We start from the raw sequence: 20937 nt of genomic DNA, 5'->3' as shown, positions 1-20937 counted from the left end.
GATCCAGAGGCCATTTCCTTAGTCTCTCTCACCCGTGTCCCTCTGTCCATTTGTGTCATTCCGTGGTTCTGCAGAACCTCCTTCTTGGTTTCTCCACCAAGGTGACTCTGCCATAGCCCCTGAGGTTATTCAATTCAGTTCCAGTCACTCGCAGAGAGCAAAGTGCTGCCTCTCTCCCAGTGCAACGGTCTCAAAAGAGACAATCCAACTGACCCTGTTTGGGTCAGTTAAGCCTATGGTTCAATTGATAAGGTCACACACTATAAAAATGGCTGCTGGGGCCATGTCTATGAGGAAGGGCAGTATTGGGGTATTTTACATATATTTTATTGATTATGCTATTACAGTTGTCCCAATTTTTTCCCCCTTTACCCCCCTCCGCCAGGTAACCCCCTCCCCTCCAGCAATTCCCCCCTCCGCTTATCATGTCCATGGGTCATGCATATAAGTTCTTTGGCTTCTCCATTTCCTGTACTATTCTTAACATCCCCATCTATTTTGTACCTACCAGTTATGCTTCTTAATCCCTGTACTTTCCCTCTTATTCTCCCCCTTCCCATTCCACACTGATAACCCTCCAAATGATCTCTGTATCTATGATTTTGTTGCTGTTGTAGCTGTTTGCTTAGTTTGTTTTTGTTTTTTTTAGATTCATTTGTTGATAGCTGTGGGTTTGTTGTCATTTTAATGTTCATAGTTTTGATCATCTTCTTTTTCTTAAGTAAGTCCCTTTAACATTTCATATAATAAGAGTTTGGTGATGATGAACTCCTTTAGCTTAACCTTGTCTGGGAAGCACTTTATTTGAGGAAGGGCAGTTTTTAGAGGAAGAATACTACAGTGAGTGAACTGACTTAACATGCAACAAAGGATACCAAATAAGCCAGACTTAGAACTTTATCTAAAATAAAAGTGTGCTCTGCGTGAGGGTGTTCCCCTATGAAGAAACAACATAAGGTTTGGCCCCACTATTTTGTGATATAAAGTTTGATATGTAATTCTCATACCATAAAATCTGCCCTTTAAAAATGTATAATTCGGTGACTTTTAGTATATTTACAAGGGTTCTGCAACTAAATTTCCAGAATATTTTCATCACCCCAAATGGACATCTCATACTCAATAGTATTCACTTCCCATTCCCTCCTCCTCCAGCCCCTGGAAACCATTAATCTACTTTCTGTCTCTATTGATTTGCCTGTCCTGGACATTTCATATAAATGGAATTATATATTATGTGACCTTTTGTATCTGGCTTCTTTCGCTTAGCATAGTATTTTCAAGGTTCATGCATGTTGTAGTATGTATCAGATTTATTCCTTTTTATGGCTAAATAATGCTTTCATTTTATGGATATACCACATTTTACTTATCCTTTCACCACTTGATAGATATTTAGGTTATTTCCACTTTTTAGCTATTAGGAATAATGCTGCTATGAACACTCATGTACAAGTTTTTGCATGAACAAATCTTTTGAATTCTCTTGGATATACGCGTAGGAGTGAAATTGCAAGGTTATACAGTAATTCTATGTTTAATACTTTTAAGAATTGCTGAACTGTTTCCCAAAGTGGCTGCACCATTTTATTGTATATCCCACCAGCAGTGTGAGGTTTCCAACTTGTCCACAGCCTTACTATCTTTTTGATTGTTTTGATTATAGCCATGCTAGTGGGATTGTGATTTTGATTTGTATTTCCCAAGTGACTGATACTGAACAAGTTTTCATATCCTTATTGACCATTGTGTATCTTCTCTGTAGAAATGTCCAAATATTTTGACCATGTTTAATTGGGTTGCCATTTTATTGATGAGTTATAAAAGTTCTTTAGATATTTAAGACACTAGTCCTTTATCAGACATGTGATTTACAAATAACCTTCCCATTCTGTGATTGTCTTTTCACCTTTTTGATGGTGTCCTTTGACCCACAAGTTTTAATTTTGAAGAAGTCCAATTTATCTATTTTTTTTTCTTTTGTCACCAGTGTTTTAGGTATCATATCTAAAAAAAAAAAAATTGCCTAATCCAAGCTCACAAAGACTTACATGCATTTTTTCATCTGATTCTTAATAGTTTTAGCTCTTATTTAGGTCTTTGATCTGTTCTGAGTTCATCTGTATACATGGTAGGAAGTAGGAGTCCAACTTCATCCTTTTGCATGTGGATATCCAGTTATTCCTGTATCATTTGTTAAAAAGACTATTCTTTCCTCAATGGATTGTCTTGGTACCTTATTTATTTTTTTATACTGTCTTACTTGTTTTTAAACTAAATTCCCTAGGTTGCTCAATAACTGACTGCACTCAGTCAAGCCTATGACAACAAATACATAACTAAATGTGGTTAAGGTGTGTGTGTGAAAAGCCCCAACTATTATCACCAGTTACTTTCATTTGACATAAACTAGGATTATTCTGGCCAGTACATTGGATACATTCACTATTTTGACTGTGGTGATGGTTTTATGGGTGTATATATAGTCAAACTTATCAAATTGTACACTTTAAATATGTGCAGTTTGTTGTATACCAATTATGCCTCAAGAAGTTTTTTTAAATGATTGATTTAAGAGAGAGAAACATCGATTTGTTGTTCCACTTGTTTACGCATTCATTGGTTGATACTTGTATGTGCCCTGACTGGATATCAAACCTGCAACCTTGACGTATCTGGATGAGGCTCTAACCATCTGAGTTACGAGGCCAGGGCCTCAAGAAATCTGTTCTTAAAGTGATATAACCTAGGAACAAGACAGTAAATGAAGTAACTTCTTTTCCTACTCAATTTTCAGGATCAGTTTCTCTGGTTGGGACTAAGGATATAATACTGACTAGTTAGTAACACTTGTAATTTTGTTAGGTAGGACAGATAGCAAACCAAAGCAGGGAGGAAGAGGGAGACAGATCTCACCCAAACACTCAGCAGCCCTGATCTTAATCCAATAGTATTGCCAGGTATTGTGAACATCACAAGAACCACCATACTAGCACAGGAGGAGGAGAGTGCTTGAAATTCTGTATGTGTCATTCCCACTATCTGGGAAAGAAAGTCTTTGAAATCGGGTATTCATCCCAAGATCCAAGATCTAGAAGGAGAAAAGATGGGGGTCCACAGTGCCCAAAGAAGCCCATAAAACAACTTTGGTTAATTGCTTACCTCTGGTCACTATCTGTTTTACAAGGGGGGTCCCTGGTGCTTACAGGAAGAGCCATAAAAAACTTTGGGGAACTGCTTCCTGTTACATACCTGTTTTACAAGACGCACAAATGTCGTCTGCAGCAAGATGAGAATTCTGGGCTAACGGACCCAAGACACCCCTACTTTTGGGTGGTCACATCCCCAGGGGGAAGCTGGCACCACCTTTACCCACCAATCAATATGTATCTCCCTGTCCCATCCCACCAACTACGTAAGTCCTCAAGACAAAGGACCTGATGCTCTGGCTGCCCTTCCCTTGCCCTGCCCCTGAACCTCTTCTGCCTTTCCAGGCCGCGGCTTCGGGCAAGGCCTGCTCTCTTCCAGGAGGGCCTATCCCTAAAAAACCCTGCTCGTTAACAGCCTTGCTGATCTGTAACCCTTTACTGCGTCAGGAAGAACGGAGTTTCTCCTGTAACACTTCTGCGTTTCTCTTAACCGACTTCATTCCGAAGTGCAAAGCAGACCACTTAAACTCAGTATTTGCCGGGCTGGGATCAACTCATCACTATGGGATAAGAATTAATGAGAGCTGGAAATGTGTTCCGAGTCTTCAAGGAGAGCATTTGTAAGTCCCCATCCAGGGAGAAGTGAGAGGCCCGGTTTTCCTTTCCCACCTGCTCCACGCCCCGTTTCGGCGGAGACTCCCCGTCCTTCCCCCTCGCCTCCCCAGCGCGGAGGACGGGAGAAGGCGGCCAGGCGCCCTCGGGCAGGGCCCGTCAAAGGCGGGAGTCAGGTCCCGCCTCCCCGGCAGCACCTTTTCCGGGACCCTTGTGGACTGAGGCGGGCGGCGACTGTTCCGCCCTCCGACTCAACAACTCCACCTCTTGAGACAGAGGCTGTTTTCTACCATTTTTCTTTTCTTTTTTTTTTTAAATATGTTCCACTTTTTTTTTTTTGGGGGTTAAATTTCTTTTAAGATTTTCAATGACAGTTCCCCCTCAGTATACTAGTTTCAGGCTGCAAGTTTTCTTCGTCTACAACCTTTTATATTTGGAAAACCAAGGCTGGGTGGTTCAGGAAATCTCTCATCCAAGACACGAACCTCGACTACTGTAGCGAGCATTGCGCCCAGGCCCTGCAAACCCGAAGCCAGCAGCCGCACGGTGTCAGGAAAATCGAGGTGGATTTCCTGCGAGACTGCAAGCGCTCCACTGGTTAAAAAGGGTCTCCGTGGATTTCACACGATCGCCACGATGCGTCTGCAGCAGCGCGGAAACCCCTGGCTGCGACTCCACACCACAGCCTCCTCCACGGCGGCCTCCCAGAACCGGGCTCGCCCAGGCGGGGCGCCGGCCCGGCGCGCGGGCCCGGCGACGCGCGCCGAGCGAGCGAAGGGAGCTAAAGTCAAGACCTACCTGAAGGGAACGCACAAACGCGGGAAGGGGTGTCCAAGCAGTGCCTGGGGGCGCTTCCTCCATTTCCCCTCTAATCTCCAGCTCTCCCTGAAGTGGCGATAAAGCTTTCTCAGCGGCGAGGCCGGCCCGAGAGACCGCTCGCCCGGCCCCGCAGCCCAGGGAGCACCCGCACGCGCCGGGGAGCGAGCGGCCCGGCCGCACCGCCAGGCCGGAGCGCGGGGCCGCGGCACGGGCTGCTCCTCGCGCACCCGAAGTGTGGTTTCTCGCCCGGGGAGGAGCGGGCGGCGCGGCCGCTGCCCCCCGCAGTGAGAGCCTGTGGCGTGGACCGCCGGGGGTTGCGGGCGGTGCTCTGTCACCTCGGCTGCCCGCGGGGCCCTGGGGGGGTCGCTCAATGCTCCCCTGACGAGGCAAGGGTCACTCCGCGAAGCCTCCCGCTCCCCTCAGCGGGTCGCTCGTTCTCCACAGCCCTCCTGAGGGGACCAATGCCCTGCCGAGGCCTGAGTGTCCCTCGGACCCCTCCCCGGGGCCGGGCCCCAGCCCCTCTGGAGGTGGGGGTCCCTGGTCCTCCCCGAGCCACCCCTCCCTCGCCCCCCGCCCATCCGTTCGGGGCGGCGCTCGTACCCGAAGGGAGGTCACGCGTTCGGCCGGGCCCCAGCCCCCGAGGTCCCGCACCGCCTCCTTCCGGGCCCTCCCCCGCGGAAGACGGCGCCGCTGGCCAGCCGGGCCGCCTGGGCGGGGCTCCGAGTAGCGAGGCGGAGGGGCGGGCGGGCAGCCGGTCGGCCCCACAGCGCGGAGCCCGGCGGCGCGGGCACGGCCATGGCGGGCTGCTGCTCGGTGCTGGCGGCGTTCCTCTTCGAGTACGACACGCCGCGCATCGTGCTCATCCGCAGCCGTAAAGTGGGGCTCATGAACCGGACCGTGCAGCTGCTCATCCTGGCCTACGTCATCGGGTGAGCGCGGCCGGGGACGCGACCCCCGGGCTCCGGGACCTGGGGGCAGCTGGCGGCCGGGGCAGCTGGCGGCCGGGGCCGCCCCCTCCCGGGGCCGGCTGTGCACCTGCTCCTCCTGGCCCAGGGCTCCCGGTCACTGGCCCGTAGTCCTGCGGGCGCCCTCCAGGAGGGGTCCAGGGGCCGCGACCGCAGGCCGGGACACACCCCTCCCGGCCCCCAGCGCCGGGGGACGGGCCCCGGGCCGGGCTCTGGACAGAAGACTGCTTTGATGTTGTGTTTTAAGGGCAAACCTTGTCTAGACCTTCATTCTCGCCTTCCCTGCTCTTGGTCATTCCGCCTTGCTCCGTGATGGCCTTTGGCTGGGGGAGGGGGAGCACTCTGCCTCAATGTCCCAGTCTTTGTTACTTCCCATCTGATGATCTGCTGACAGAAATCGGGGTTTGGGATTTCCACTTGGTTCCTTTCGGGTCTGTGGCTTCCTATCCCTTGACATCACGTGGTGTACCAATATAGTAGATGTCACACTTTCAGAACGCACTTAACGTTCTCTTCCTTCGTCTTAAGGGGTGGGTTCGTCACTCTCCGCGTTGCCCTCTTTGCTTAGGTATGCCCAGCCGCCCGCATTCCTCACCAAGCGTTTGATTTTCATTGAATGCACCCCTTGCAATCTAATAAAACCGGACAGAAGAGGTGGAAATGAGCTTACCAACTGAGCCTTCTTCCAAGACCCACGGGGGTGGTGTGGACAGCTGCTGAGCTGACAGATGTTATCTGCTTTGTCATTTCCTTTCTTAAAAGGCCTAATACAGCGGTCCCCAAACTACACATGCAACCATTTGGGGATTTTTAAAAAACACTAATTTGCTGCTGGCTCCCATCTCCAGACCTTCTGATTTCATTGCTGTAGAGTAAGACCAGCTCCCCAGGCGATTTTGATGCCCTGCAAAGTTTGGGAACTAGTATCCTAGTGTTTCCCTAATCTACCGGATCCCGGATCCCGAAAGACTCACCCTGAGGAATTGTTTTAAAGTAATCTGGGGTGGGGCCTGGAATCTGTTAACCCTACCCAGGGAATTTGCATGATCAGACAGGTTGGCCTCTGACGCTGTCAGCCCAACAGCAGCAGGTGCTGACCGTATTCAATAAAATGGTTTTCCAGATCTGTTCTCTATACCAAAACTACCTAGCCCACCCCCAGGTTTGGACTCAGTCTCATTAAGTTCCACCATGAACTCCTCACCTCCCAGTAATTGCGATGCACCCTACATTTTGAGCCGTGATGCTACCTGGTTAACTGAACTGACGTTGCTGGGTAGGATCTGAAGCATTTGGAATTGAGCTCTCACGCATCTTTTTCCTCTTTGCTTGCGTTGCTCATGCCAAGATCAGCTGACATCTTCCTAGGGTGTCTGAAGTTCTAGACTGCAGATAGTATAAACTTAGTCCCTCCTTATCCGCAGTTGTGCTTTCCAGTTTTAGTTACCAAGGTGTGGAAATTTTAAATGGGAAATTTCCGTTATCAGAAAGAGAGTGGCCACATTCGCATGACTTTGATCACAGTATACTGTTAGAATTGTTCTGTTTTATTATTAGTTATTTTTAATCTCTTACTGTGCCAAATTTATAAGTGAGCTTTACCATAGGTGTGTACGTGTAGGAAAAAACACAGTATTAATAGGGTTCAGAAACTACCCGCCATTTCAGGCATCCACTGGGGGTCTTGGACTGTATCCCCAGCGGGTAAGGGGGGAATATTATATCTATATCTGTATTGTACAATATGGGAGCCACTAGTCAATGTGGCTATTGAGCAGTTGAAATGTTCCTATTTCAAACTGAGAGGTGCTATCACTGTAAAATATACACTGGATTTCGAAGATATAGCACAAAAATACCCCAGTAAAATATCACACTAATAATCTTATATCGATAACATGCTAAAACATATTGGGTTACATAAAATATATCATAAAAATTAATTTCACCTTTTATTTTTTTAACATGGCTACTAAAAAAATTTAAATTTCATGTGTGGCTCAAGTTATAGTTCTTTTGGGCAGCACATCTTTCTAGAATTCCTACGAAGTGTTCTCTGCCTGATCATGAGGATTTTTTAAAGTAATGAATGCTTTGCTTTTATCCATCTTGCCACGATGAAAACTGACTCAGGATTTAAATTAAGAGATTTTTTTTTTTTAACCTCGTTTCTTAACTTCCTGATTCAAATCATCATGGTGAAATTGTGTTTTTTTCCTCATAGTCACCTATAGCAACTTTCTGCAAAAGGAGACTGAGCATACATTTCTAAATTATCTAATTCTGTTTAAGTCACATGATGAAGAACAGTTAAATCACATAATGATGTTGTGAAACCGAGCATCTCTTTAGCAATTTATTTTACCGATGGTAAAATTATAGTGACCTCCCTGCCCTAAGCTTCGACACATCTGACTAGAATTAATCGGAAGCTTTTGTTGCAGCTGAATTCCTGGAAACCCTGAAAGAAAAGGATTTGCTGGGGGAAAGCTCATCTCTAGGAAGGGGAGTGAATTTGGAGACAGCTCAGATCTGACAAACCCATAAATAAGTAACAAAAACCAGTGAATTTCTGAAGTTTCAGCATCTAGAGCTTATAAGGAGGAGCGAAGGATGCTAGAATTTCTTGATTCTAGAGAAAATAACAGTAGTCACTGGTAGGTGTTTAACAATAGCTGTGGTGGGGGAAGGAGTTCTGATTTATAGTGTGGGCCCATTTCCATTGTGTAGACATTCTCGTTGTGGCCAATTTCAGCCTGATGATGGTGACTCACGAACATTGTTCTAAGCATTTGGCGTGCCTTAACTGATAAGACCTGACAACAACAATCCTGTGAAGCCCTGTTATTCCCATCTTATAGCTGGGAAAGCTGAGGCACAGAGAGGTTAAGCAGCTGAGCCAAAGTGGCACCTAGTGAGTGGCAGAGCTGAGACATGAACTGGAGATCAGCGAGCTTCAGTCCCTTTTCCGGCGTACTAACCACTATGTGCTGATGCCTTTGCATTTTTAATTATCCAGACTGATATTAATGTCCCCACTTCAGAGGAAAGATGTGTGCTTTGAATTCTTGGAGAAAAAATTAAAATTACTGTAAAAAGCTATTTGTAAAGTGTATCTTTTTTTAAAAGTATAGCATAGAGGTCAAGAAAAGAGGCTTTAGAGGCAGAAGGCTTGAGGTCATCCTGATTATGCCACTCACTAGCTGTGTGACTTTGGCCAAGTGACTTAACCTCTCTGTGTCTCTGTTTCCTTCTCTGTAAAATGAAGATAATAATGAATACTTGCCTTACACAGAAGTCAGGATTAAGTTAGTTAATATACATAAAGAGCTTAGATCAGTGCCTGACACCTAAAAACACTCAAATGATGACTATTATTATGATAATTTTTATAATCTCTTGGTGATTCTGCAGGTCATAGTGCATTGAAAGTGCTCAAATAGCTAATAAAGCTAATAATACAGCATTAACTGGGCATTCTCTCTGTGCCAATCCTCGTGCTAAGCACTTTACTGGCATCATCTTATTAATTTCCCACAAACCACCCTGTGGTTTAGGTGCCATTAGATGCTCTTTTTTGCAGTAGTGGAAATGCAACCCGCCTGCCCACAACCCTCAAAAAGTTAGGTGGCTTTTGCAGCCACATCATTAATGAACGTGGGACTTTCAGCTTCTGACTAGGAGAGGCTCCCTAGCATCAGTTCAAATTCACCAAGTCCTATGGCAATTCAAGAGGCCTGTTTTATTTCGTAGGTGGGTGTTTGTGTGGGAAAAGGGCTACCAGGAAGTGGACTCTGTGGTCAGCTCAGTTACTACCAAAGCCAAGGGCGTTACTGTGACCAACACTTCTAAACTTGGATTCCGGATCTGGGATGTGGCCGATTACGTGATTCCAGCTCAGGTATGCTGTCCATTTCGACTCTGACGCTAAAGCCTCTAGCTAGCTAGCTCCTTGCTCTTTGCTGACCTTGCACACTTGATTAATGATTGGCATGGCCAGAGTTCTAACATCCCCAACGCCCAGACCGATTGTTTTAGTCCAAGAAATCAGTGCGCACAGATCTCCTTTTGGCTCCTGATCTAAGGGGTAATATTCAGCCAGCCATGTTTCTTCTGCTCTGAAACACGGCTGGCTTAGCCACAGGAAGCTTTCTGTGTGGGCATCTCAGTCTGTTTCGAGCCCAGAAAAGTGAAAAGGCAAATGTCTTCAATCCTGGGAAAAATTCAGGTAGGAATATCTCCTTTCCACATTTCATATTTGCTTTATAGTTGTCAGCCCACAAGGTGAACCTTTTCCAACAGCATTAAAAACTTTAACAGCAACTAGAGACGAAAAGCCAAACAGAAGGAAACAGACATACCCATCTAGGATTCCATCAGAAATCAAGAGAAAGGAAGAAAGGATCTGCTACGGCATCTTAGTCTCTAGTCTGTGAACCCACAAAGCTCCAGGTTAAATATTGACTCTCTTTAGCCTTGGTAGTGGCTATGCTCCTCACAGCCAAACCCCAGCACACCCCTCCAGATGGTACATGTGCTCAGGGGAGGCTTAAGTGCAGATAAGCTGTCAGCTCTTGGCTCAGAGCTCTGCAAGGGCTTCAGAAACTCTCTTTCTTTAAGTGTATTCATTTCCCTCCCTGCCTTCTCAAGAGGGGGTCTTGTGGGGTGCCCGGAGAGAAGACAGAGCTAAGGAGCCATGAAAGCCAAATGGAACAGGGGGTTCACAGTTGCTGGCGGTAGCCGGTCCTGTTGGCATACACCTGTCTCCGCAGAGACCTCTACTTCCTATCAAGTCACGGCCTCGTCCTAGCAAGCTCTGCGAATACCACCCAGAGCTTGTTTACCGGCACCAAGGAAGGTTCCTCAGTGGAAAGGAACACGCAGCCGCTTGCCCCTCCATCTCCGCCCTGGGGGCTGGGGGCTGAGGGAGTCCCACAGGGCTCTTCTCAGGAGTTTCCACAACATCCTTCTGCTTCTCCGAGGTTGGAACACAACCATCTGTGTGCATCCCATCTGCTTGGCTCATCTCCAGTGTGGAATTTCCCTAAACTTAGATAAGAAATAGGAACCAAAAAGTAAACCATGTTGAATTGTTCACAACTCAGGAGAGGTGGAGGGGCAGCCTTCGGTAAACACCATGTGTGTTTGCGCACAGAATACCCGGGCACCTGACAGGTGCCAGGAGGGACTCGGGCTGCCAGTCACCACCTCCTGCCTCCTCTGGGGCCATTTCCTTATCTCCCAACATGGTTTGTTCTACGCCTTTCTTTGGAAGATGTCAGCTGTTCCCAGAGCTTCCAACACCTTATCAGACCTAGGGGCGGAGATACCTGCAGACCCCTTGGTACTTGAGTTACTCTGATCCCCTTTGCGGCTCCCAGCGCTGACTTCACCCTTCCCGGGAGTAGGAAATGCTCAAAGCTTCTGGCTGGCTTTGCATGTTAGAATGGCAGTGTCCAATGAGCGGGGGGTCCAACTAGAAGTTTGGGGGTCTTTGTCTTTTACTCATTATACTAGGAGGTCATTATTAGCAATTCTTTACTAGCAGGCTCATCCCCCACAAATTGCTCTCAAATTTCTTAGAAACTATAATCAATCATTTGGCCCCTTCATAGTTCCAAGGAGAAAACAGAACTTTCTCAAAGGGAGAAGTGCGGGTGCTGACCCTCACCGAGTCTTCCCTGGAGCGCTTGCTTTATTTATTCTAATTCCGGTTAGGAAAGAAAACCAGCCAAACTGGAGACCTTTAAATGTTTTGTTTTGTTTTTTTCCTGAGTCAATCCGGTTGGCAGGGGATGTTTGGAGTACTTGTTGGCTCTCTTCCCTCAGTAAGTCAAGCTTTATTAAGGAACCACTTTAAGTTATAGACTTTTTAAAATTGAGGTGAAATTCACATATCATATTAACCATTTCAAAATGAAAAAATTCAGTGGCATGTAGCACTTTCATGATGTTGTGCAACCATCACCTTAATCTAGTTCTCAGAGGAAACCACGTAGGCTAAGTGGTCACGCCCTTGCACCCTTCCCCTCCCCCCACAGCAAACCACCAGTCTGCTCTCTGTGTCTGTGGATTTGCCTGTCCTGGACATTTCACATCAGTGGAGTCACATACTATGTGGCCTTCTGTGTCTGGCTTCTCTCACTGAGCTCCGTGTTTTGGGGTCCATCGCATTGTAGTGGGCGTCAGTGCTCCATCCTTTTTCATGGCTGAGTAATAATGTCCCGTCACACAGGAACAGAGCGCAGTGTGTGTGCACTGGGGTTATTTCCGCCTTTGTGCATAATGCTGCTATGAACATGAAGACACAAGCATTAGTTTGAGTCCCTGTTTGCAGTTAGGTTATAAACTCTTGGGAGCGAGTGGGAGACCCTAAGATCAGTCTTTCCCATCGTTTTCTGCATGCCACATGGGAGCAGTGAAAGGTACTGTCCCGTGAAGTGAACGCGCGGCTTTCTCTGTGGCTCTGCTGGGCTCCTCAGCAGGTTGCACAGCAGGGCTGTCTCTCCCTTCTGCCCTCTCTGCAGGAGGAAAACTCCCTCTTCATCATGACCAACATGATCATCACCATGAACCAGACCCAAGGCTTATGTCCCGAGGTAGGCAGCTTGGTGGGCGGAGCCTCAGGCCGCACCCCCGCTCCAGCCCTGACCCTTGGGGTATGAGGCTGGCCATGTGGCACGGTCTTCTTTTTCCAAGTTTCCAGATAAGACCACTGTGTGCAAGACAGATGCCAACTGCCCTGCCGGCTCTGCAGGCACCCACAGCAACGGTAGGAGCGTGTGACTGCGACCCCTCCGTAGACACCCTGGGGAGCGCAGCCCCCCACCACATCGCCTCCCCAGTGGGGCTCCTCTGAAAGAGAAATCGGGGGGTAAAGAGATCCCCCACATTCCCCGATGCCTTCACATGACCGTGGGGAAGCCCGCAGTCCAGACTGAGGTCCTGGGACCCTCTCAACAGTCACCTCTGTCATCTGTGCACCTGAAGCCACCCCAAATCATGCCCTGTACCGTGGCTTGGCGTCCCCCCGCCCTGCCATTGGCAAAGCAGAGGTCGGGCACCCATTCTCCTCCAACTGCAATTCTTGGACACTGTCTACATCTCAGAATTGCAACAGCCCAGGATGGAATGCACTGGATGCTGGGGGGAGGGGCGGGGAGGGAGGACTCCCACTCCCTCCTTGACAGGAAGGAAATGAGACCACCTGTGGGCCTGGGTCCCCCTCGCCCCTGTAGGAGTTGCAACAGGAAGATGCGTGCCCTTCAACAGCACGGTGAGGACGTGTGAAGTGGCAGCTTGGTGCCCCGTGGAGGATGACGCACACGTGCCAAAGTGAGCCCTGGCCCAGGGAAGGGAGGGACCTGAACTCTGGTTCTCAAGACTCAGGGGGGGCGGCAGGGGGGCGAGTGATGCCACTGTGTAGCGGCTTTGTGCTCCTGGCGTCTGTGTGGAGCCGGGCTACATGGGTTGGCGCTTCTCCACCACCAGGCGGCTGCCATCGACGGCAAGGTGGATCACAAGAGTTCATCAGGATAAGAGAGCATATGACTTTTTTCTGTGAGGATTCTGTCAGTTGCAGATAACCACCAGGAAACAGTTCTCCGTGCCTTAAGTCCATTACTCACAAAGAACAATCCCAGATTGTCACCTTGAGCAGACAGTAACATTATTACAACTTTTAGTAACGTTGTTTGACTTCATTATATTTATTTGAACACTGATCTCTAACTTGTGGCAAATGATGTTTTTTTATGGCCATGGCTGAAAGTTTCATTTCCAAATGATTATCAATAAAAGTCAGCTGATCCTAAAGGTGAAAACAATCCTAATGTCCATCAACAGATGAAAGGATGGATTGTAGTCCCTCCACACAACGGAATATAGTTCAGCCCTAAAGAGAAATGTCTGATCCATGCTACAACATGGGTGAACCTCGAAAACATTATTCTAAGTGAGAGCCACATATGAAACATCCATTCATGTGAAATATCCAGAATAGACAAATCCGTAGAGACAGAAATCAGATTTCTGGTTCCTAAGGGCTGAGGGAAGAAGAGATAAGATAGTAACTTCTTAACAGAGACAGGGTTTCCTTATGGGGTGAGGAAAATGCTCGGGAACTAGTTGGAGGCGATGGTTGCGCCACACTGTAAATGCACTAACGGCCACTGAAAGTGTCGCACACGAGAAGCACAGATGTGGGGGACAGGTGATAGTGTAGGGGACGACAAAGGGTGAAAAATCTGCTGTGACACGTGCCTGTGGTACAGGGATGAAGGAATCGGAAGCCCTGAGAGATGTGCATTGGTCAAGGCCGTCGGTGGTGACAGGCTCAGCCCTTCTCATTGCGTCGCCTTGTCACTGGCCTTGTTCCTGTCTCAGGGCTTGGAAGACTATTGTTTATATTTTCAAAGATGCCGTCAGCACCAGGGGGGCCTCTCCCATGGAGGGCTCAGCCTACAGTGCCGGATTCTCCTACAGGGAAATCCACCAAAGAAGGGGGGGCCCCCTGGGGACAGATTCCACTCATACTGGCAGCCAACAGCTGATGTGCCACTTCTAAGAAAAGGCTGGGGCCCTTCCTGTGTATTTTTGAGAGCTCAGGATCTATCCTCTTGGTGAATTGACCTTTGCTTTGATTTTTGCAAAACGAGGAACTGCTGAGCAAGCCCCGAGGTGGAAGGGCCGAGAGAACTCCAAGGCGGCCCCTGGCACCGCCCCGCCTCCGGTGCTCCTGTTCTGCTGCCTTGGGCAAGAGGCTGGGAGAGAAGAAACCTGAAGGCTTGGTCCCCAGTCTCCTCTCCTGATCTAGTGTTTATGCAGAGGAGAGTAGAACATGCTAGAAACATTGCACCTTATTTTTTTTTAAAAAACAAAATGACATTATAAGACATGTATGCAAAAAATATTGCATAGGTATGTGGGTGCACATATATTTGTGCTTATGTTAATACTAACAATATACTATAATTTTCTTCAGACCTGCTTTTTTAAAGGCTGCAGAAAACTTCACCCTTTTGGTTAAGAACAACATCTGGTATCCCAAATTTAACTTCAGCAAGTAAGTGGTGGCCGGCTGCGGGAGTTCACCCGTCTTGGAGAAACTTCTGGCTCTTCTTTGAGATTTCCCTCACTTCTATTTTCTGTCTCCTCCCAACTTCAGGAGAAATATCCTTCCCAACATCACCACTACCTACCTCAAATCGTGCATTTACGATGCTGTAACAGATCCTTTCTGCCCCATCTTCCGTCTTGGCAAAATAGTGGAGTACGCAGGGCACAGCTTCGAGGACATGGCCGTCGAGGTAGGCATAGGCACTGGCTTTTCTGAGACAGGCTCTGTCTGACACACCTCACTCCAGGACGGGCTCCCAGGAAAGCTTGTTTCGTCTCTGCTCGCACCCCGCAGGGCGGCATCATGGGCATCCAGATCAAGTGGGACTGCAACCTGGACAGAGCCGCCTCCCTCTGCTTGCCCAGGTACTCCTTCCGCCGCCTGGACACCCGGGACCTGGGCCACAATGTGTCCCCCGGCTACAATTTCAGGTGGGCATGAGCGTTGGCCCTGATTCTCATGTGCAGGGGGTGATGGTGGCTGGATCAGCCCCCGGTGGAGAGGCATCCTCACCCATCAAAGACCAGCGCTCACAGAGCCACCATGGGCAGGCGGGGAGCCATGTGCCAGGAGTATGTTCCCAGTGGGGCCCTGCACCTGTGGCATCCTGGCTGGTGAGGGAGCCCTCCTTGCCCTTTCCTGCCTCGGGAAATGCTGAGGCAGTTTGCAGAGCAACCAGGAGGAGCTGGCTGCTGCTGCAGCTTCCTTGGGCCAGCCTCCGCCGGGGCCGCTGCGTGCTACTCAGAGGCGTGGGTGAGCTTGTGGCCTCCAGTCCAGGGGCCTCTGGGGCCAGACCCAGGAATTGGTTTCTCAAAGACCGAGTTGGCCCTGGTCTCTCCCACGTGCAGAGGATACAGGTCTTAGCCTCAGGGGAGGCTTTCGCTGGCCTTTCTCTTCTGCAAGGCTGTGTGTTAGTTTCCTAGGGAGACCATGACAAAGTGCTACAAACTAGGCGCCTTGAAACAGCGGGAACTTACTCTCTCACAGTTCCCGGGAGCTAGAAGCCCGAAATCAAGGTGTGAGCAAGGCCAAGCTCCTTCCTTGCCTCTTCCAGCTTCTGGTGGCTCCCGACCATCCTTGGTGTGTTCCTTGGCTGGCAGACACATCACTCCAGTCTCTGCCTTTGTCGTCCCATGGCCTTCGACCCTTTGGCCTGTGTCTCTGTGCGTCCTCTCTTCTTATAAAGACACCAGTCATATGGGGTTCAGGGCCCCCCTTAATTCAGTAGGCCCCCATCTTAAGCGATGACATCAGCCAAGACCCTGTCTCTAAGTATGGTCACATTCATGGATTTCTCATGAATTTTGGAGGACATAATTCAATCCAGTACACAGCTGGTAATCTGATGAGAGGGCCAAGGGACCAGGGTCATGTCTGCCACTTTACTGAGGCAGTAAAACCTGAAGCCCTGCACATTTTCATGTGCCTTGTGTTGCTTCTTGCACACAAGTAGCCCCTGTTAAAAATAGGCCCTAGGAGGGAGCACGTGAGTAGGTCAGTGGTGCTGTTGTGTTGCATTTTGTCTCCCTCTAGTGGTGACAGGTGGAACCAAATACACGTGGGATCTACTATCCTTCTGAACCATCTGGCTCTGCTAGAAAGGCAGATGTCTGATTTTTTCCCCAGTAAGGGAGTTAGATTTGTGTTGCTCTATCTGTAGCCTTACACAGTTCTTGTAGAAACCGCTGGACTGGAACCCCAGCACGGAGAGAAGCCAATGGGACCCTCACAAGAAGGACGCCCCTCGCCCTGACCCCTGCCAGCACCAGGCCCTGCCTGAGTTTCAGGCCTGGACCATGACATGGAGACCGATCATGGGCCAAGAGTGTAGGTTCCAGTGGGTCCACCACATAAAGCACATCTCAGTGGTTCTCCCCCAGTCATTTCCTCTCGTGTTTTTTTAAAAGGCTTTACTGAGACATAGTTCACATACCACACAGTTCACCTATTTGAAGTGTAGAATTCAGTTGTTTTTAGTGTATTCAGAGAGTTGCGCAACTACCGTCAATTTTAGAATATTTTCATCACCTCAAAAACATTTCCATCACCGTACCCTTCAGCTATCACCCCTGTATCCCCCCACCCCAGCCCCCAGTAACCTCTAATCTACTTTCTGTCTCTGTGGATTTGCCTCTTCTGGACATTTCATATGAATGGAGTCATACAATGTGTGCCCTTCTGTGTCTGGTTTCTTTCACTCAACATCCTGGTTTTCTGAGATTTACCCATGTTGTAGCATTTATTAGTACTTCATCTCTTTTCATGGCCAAATATTCCATTGCGTGGACCTACCACGTTTATCCATTTATCCACTGGTGGATCAACGCTTCTTTAAAAGAAAGGTTGGAGCTGGCGCCGAGTTGTGCACAGTGTTGTAGTCCGGGCGTGGCTGCTGGCCGGCCACATCCCGTCAGTGGCCAGGGTCTCCCGGGGAGAGATGCGCGGCTGGGCTGCCAGGACGGAAGGACACTCAGAGCGAGAGGCTCTGGTTTAAGGCACCGAGGCAACGGTGATGACAGAGCAGGGAACTCCTCGTGTGCCCTCTTCGTCAACAGGCCCGCCCCCTGCTCTGCAGCCCCACGCGCTGCGAGAAGCCAGCACAGCAGGCAGAGTGAATCCCTGGCTACTGTGCATTCCACGAGGCCTTGGGCGCGGGGGGGGTTCCACTGTGACATCCTTGCTCAGGTCCCAGAGGGAAGATCTGGCCACGGCCCCCCACCCTGTGCCCTTCCCTCACCTGCGCTCCTCTCCCCAGGTTTGCCAAGTACTACAGCGACCCGGCTGGCACTGAGCACCGCACCCTCATCAAGGCCTACGGCATCCGCTTCGACATCATCGTGTTTGGAAAGGTAGCCTGGCCGCCAGCTCCTCACTCAGACCCTACGAGGCCTCTTCTGGGTTGGCCGGGGGTGAAGGATCCTCTCCCCGTTCTTTACCTGCCCTTACCTGCCCCTACTGCAACCCTTTTTTCCTGTCATTTACAGGCTGGGAAATTCGATATCATCCCAACCATGATCAACGTTGGCTCTGGCCTGGCGCTCTTAGGGGTGGTGAGTGACTAGGGCCTCTCTGTCCGCCCCCAGCGCTGGGGCCGCCTCAGTAGTTAGCACAGCCTGGGAGCCCCTCAGCTAACGGCCTGGTCCTTCCCCTCAGCCCTCGGGGCTTGTTTCCCTCCCCTCCCCATCCCCCGTCCACCTCCCCTTCCCAGGGACCAAGCCCCTTGGGGCCAGCCTTCTTCAGAGAGACTGTCTTTTCCTTGAAAGATCCCAGGCCCAGAAAAACAGGGACCAACCCATCCTGGCTCATTCTTTCAGGCGACAGTGCTGTGCGACATCATAGTCCTCTACTGCATGAAGAAAAGATACTACTATCGGGAGAAGAAATACAAATACGTGGAAGATTACGAGCAGGTGGGCCGCCTCCTGAACTCGGCAGGCAGGAAGGGCCAAGCGCCTCGTTTCCTGTCCCTCCGTCTGGTGGTGACAACCCTGAGCACTGGGCCTGAGGGGCCCTAACGCTACGGCTGGTGCTACTCCGTGTCGTCAACTCAGGCAGTCACATGCCACTCTTGTCATTTCTCGGCTCCACTTCTAGGGCATCTGTACTAGTACTTACTTTAAATGGACTCACGCTTTAAAACGTAGCCTCGTTTTAATTAGTAGCATCTCAGGTTAGCTACGATAATGGATATTAAGACAATATCAATGTCCGCGCCCTACTTAAATTCAGCTTGCAGAGTGAAGCGCGTGGGCACCATGCTTTGAGACCAGTGCATAAGGACCAGCGTGAGCGCGCCGATGTGCAGGGTTGCGCCAAGTCCTCGGGAACAGCGCCTGACTCTGGCCACCCAAACGTCCCAGGCCTGCCTGTGGGCAGTGCAGCATAGGGGCTTGTTTACCCTTAAACATATCGATTAACGACATGTGTACCGTTCTTTGCAGGGCATTGACAGCGAGATGGACCGGTGACGCCTACCCCACACCGCGCTCCCCACGGCCCTCATCGAAGTGGAGAGCACAGAGAAGGGAGAAAAGGCTGCCCTGGCACCCCACAGAAAGTTCGAGATTCCGGGTCAGCCTCCACTTCACAAGTACCTCAAGGCTGCCCAGCTGCTCCCGTGTCACGCGGATGGACGTGCATCGAAAACCGCCCTGTCCTTGGCTGGGTCGCCTTGGCTGTTCCTTCAGCTTGCAGTCCTTTGGGCGGGCTCTGGCCCAACAGCAGTGACGCCGCTGAGACGGCGGGGTTGGGGCCTTCCTGGAGGCTGCCCTCCGCAGCTGCCGGCCAGACGGGCCCAGCAGCTGTTCCATGCTTCCCGTGGCGCGCAAGGACACCTGGGTGCGGTCACCGGGCGTGTGGCGGACCCGGGCTGCCGTCCCGCTCCCCCTCCAGACTTTGTCCATGCAATCACGAGGCAGAGCTCATGTTTCTCTTTTGAGAAGAGGTATGTTGAGAGAGATGATCGAGGACCAAACATTAAAACAGGATTTTCCTAATCTTTGTCTGTGTGGTTTCATAGCGTGAGCTAGAACGTTCCTTCCCTAGTAAATCCACGTGCTGTGCCAGCTCACTGTGCAGTGAAAAGGGTCCTGAAACAGTCTGTTGCTGGAGCTTAGGCATCTTTTTCCTACCTTGCCTTTCTCTTAAAGGCCTAAGACTTGATCTTCATTCGGTTATATTCATATTATAGTTTACAAGATTTCTGTAGTGACGACTTGCCTGACCTGTGCTTATGTTTTACCTGAAATGAGGCACTACACACAGTTGAGGAAACACACCGAGAATGGCTTGTCCACCCCTCTCCCCATTTGCTTTCCAAAAGTCTCCAACCAAAAGCAGCACCACCTCCACCTGCCTTGCCCCTAGTTTGGAATGCTTATGAAGCTATTTCTAGCTTAGCCTTCACAGCTTCTTAATTCTGCCTCCGATGTTCAGGAGCTCCCTAAAGAAAGCAGCTTGCCCTCCTCCTCGTCATGAATTCACTTCCAAGTACTGAAGGAACAGTTTATTTTAGAAGTGCTCTGCTTCTGTTGGGTAAATGACCAATCTGGGCTTTTCTTGCTTTGAGGGGAAAAAGAGACTGACTGAATCCCCTTGAAAAGGCTCTGGTTCATGCTGCCTTTTTAAATTTAAAAAAAAAAAAAAAAAGGTCTGCTTGACCCCACGGCCCACACGGAGCTGGAATTTTTAGGAAGGGCTTCTTACCTTGCAGACTCAGGAGTGACGGCTACAGGGCTGGAGGAGGCTGCTTTAGCCCCCCCCCCCCCCCCCCGCTTTGCTAGGACAGAAGGCTGGGCCGGCGGGGGCGGGGGCGGGGGCTGCCACGGTGTTGCTTATTTTATCCACCAGTGTCACCTTGCTCTCAGCTACATCCCCACTTGTTGGCTCTGCCTCTTAAGTAGGGACCCGTGCATCTAGGGATGGGCTCCCTGGAGTCTCTGGACCCCTAAAATTTTGCAAAGTGATGCACCTGTGTGAATTCTTTTAGCTTCCATCAGGTTCTCAGTGGGGTCTTTCACAGGAACACCTGCTCCTGACGCTCGGAGACCTGTATCTTAGCACCGCATTTCTGCAGCGACAGAGCAGGGCTCCTGCAGACTCCATGCCCTGTCCTTTGATAGCAGAAACCTGAGGGGCAAAGTCAGTCAAGCAATGCCACAGGCTAGCTTCCCACCTGGAATGCAGGGAACCCTCGGCCTCCCACCCAGAGACATGATCCATTCTACGAGTCTCTGGACGGCCCAAAAACCAGCAGCCTTCGACGCGCTGAACACACCGCCTTCGCTGGCAAACTCAGGCAAGCCCTGGACACCTGACTTCACTGTTCTGAGCCTGTTTCAGATGATAATCCATTAAATGGGGTTAATATCCACCTTGTGGGGTGAGGCCCCACGTAGCACACCGGCCTACAGGAGCTCCATGTCTGATTAAAAGCGCCCCGGCAGCTGCTTACCTGTTTGGTTGCCACAAGAAGCACCAAGCCGTTCCCTGCCTGCCAGACAGGGATCCTGTGCAAGCGAGGCCTGGGGATCAGCACCGCCCCCAGGTGCTGCCGGTGCTGCCGGCTCGGGAACCACGCTTTGAGCAAACCCAAGGACGTGCGTGAATCAGGGAAGAATAATATAACAGTGCTGCTATGTTATGTTAGCCCTGCCTGGAGCATCTGATCTCAATGGCGACCTAAGGAAGGAAAGCCGACGTGAGGACAGACGTCCTAGAGAACGCTGACTTAACGACCAAGAGAAAAGTCCCCAGGAGGCCTGGAATTGCACCA

At 49.9% G+C, this 20937-nt stretch overlaps 2 protein-coding genes across 3 annotated transcripts in view; one reads left to right on the top strand and one right to left on the bottom strand.

Moving 5' to 3' along the window:
* IFT81 (intraflagellar transport 81) overlaps positions 1 to 5267 on the bottom strand; it is a 124273-nt gene extending 119006 nt beyond the window's left edge. Inside the window, exons 1-2 of the mRNA XM_054594138.1 lie at positions 5181 to 5267; positions 4560 to 4646 (exon numbers count right to left, since the gene is read on the bottom strand). The gene's annotated coding sequence lies outside the window, so the exon portion shown is untranslated. The remainder of the gene's footprint in view (positions 1 to 4559; positions 4647 to 5180) is intronic.
* A 34-nt stretch (positions 5268 to 5301) lies between these two features.
* On the top strand, positions 5302 to 19141 carry P2RX4 (purinergic receptor P2X 4). Of its 2 annotated transcripts, none has more exons than XM_054594144.1 (12): positions 5302 to 5509; positions 9299 to 9446; positions 12073 to 12144; positions 12245 to 12317; positions 12784 to 12880; positions 14529 to 14609; positions 14712 to 14853; positions 14958 to 15028; positions 17419 to 17512; positions 17648 to 17713; positions 17978 to 18073; positions 18605 to 19141. In XM_054594144.1, the coding sequence occupies exons 1-12, from the start codon at positions 5376 to 5378 to the stop codon at positions 18629 to 18631; spliced, it is 1101 nt and encodes a 366-aa protein (XP_054450119.1). In that variant the 5' UTR covers positions 5302 to 5375; the 3' UTR covers positions 18632 to 19141. The 2 variants fall into 2 exon arrangements, with proteins under 2 accessions (XP_054450119.1, XP_054450118.1); XM_054594143.1 differs by having other exon boundaries at positions 5303 to 5509; positions 14958 to 15094.
* Positions 19142 to 20937: the final 1796 nt, after the last annotated feature.

Source organism: Pteronotus mesoamericanus, unplaced genomic scaffold (assembly GCF_021234165.1).
Source record: "Pteronotus mesoamericanus isolate MK-2021 breed Mesoamerican mustached bat unplaced genomic scaffold, CSHL_Meso_final scaffold_507, whole genome shotgun sequence".
Lineage (NCBI taxonomy): Eukaryota > Metazoa > Chordata > Mammalia > Chiroptera > Mormoopidae > Pteronotus > Pteronotus mesoamericanus.
This window is presented reverse-complemented; position numbering and strand designations above follow the sequence as displayed.

Coding starts and splice junctions, on each gene's coding strand:
- P2RX4 (XM_054594143.1), top strand. CDS start 5,376: ATGGCGGGCTGCTGCTCGGTGCTGGCGGCGTTCCTCTTCGAGTACGAC. Junction 5,510..9,298: donor ATCCTGGCCTACGTCATCGG/GTGAGCGCGGCC, acceptor TTTATTTCGTAG/GTGGGTGTTTGTGTGGGAAA. Junction 9,447..12,072: donor ATTACGTGATTCCAGCTCAG/GTATGCTGTCCA, acceptor CCCTCTCTGCAG/GAGGAAAACTCCCTCTTCAT.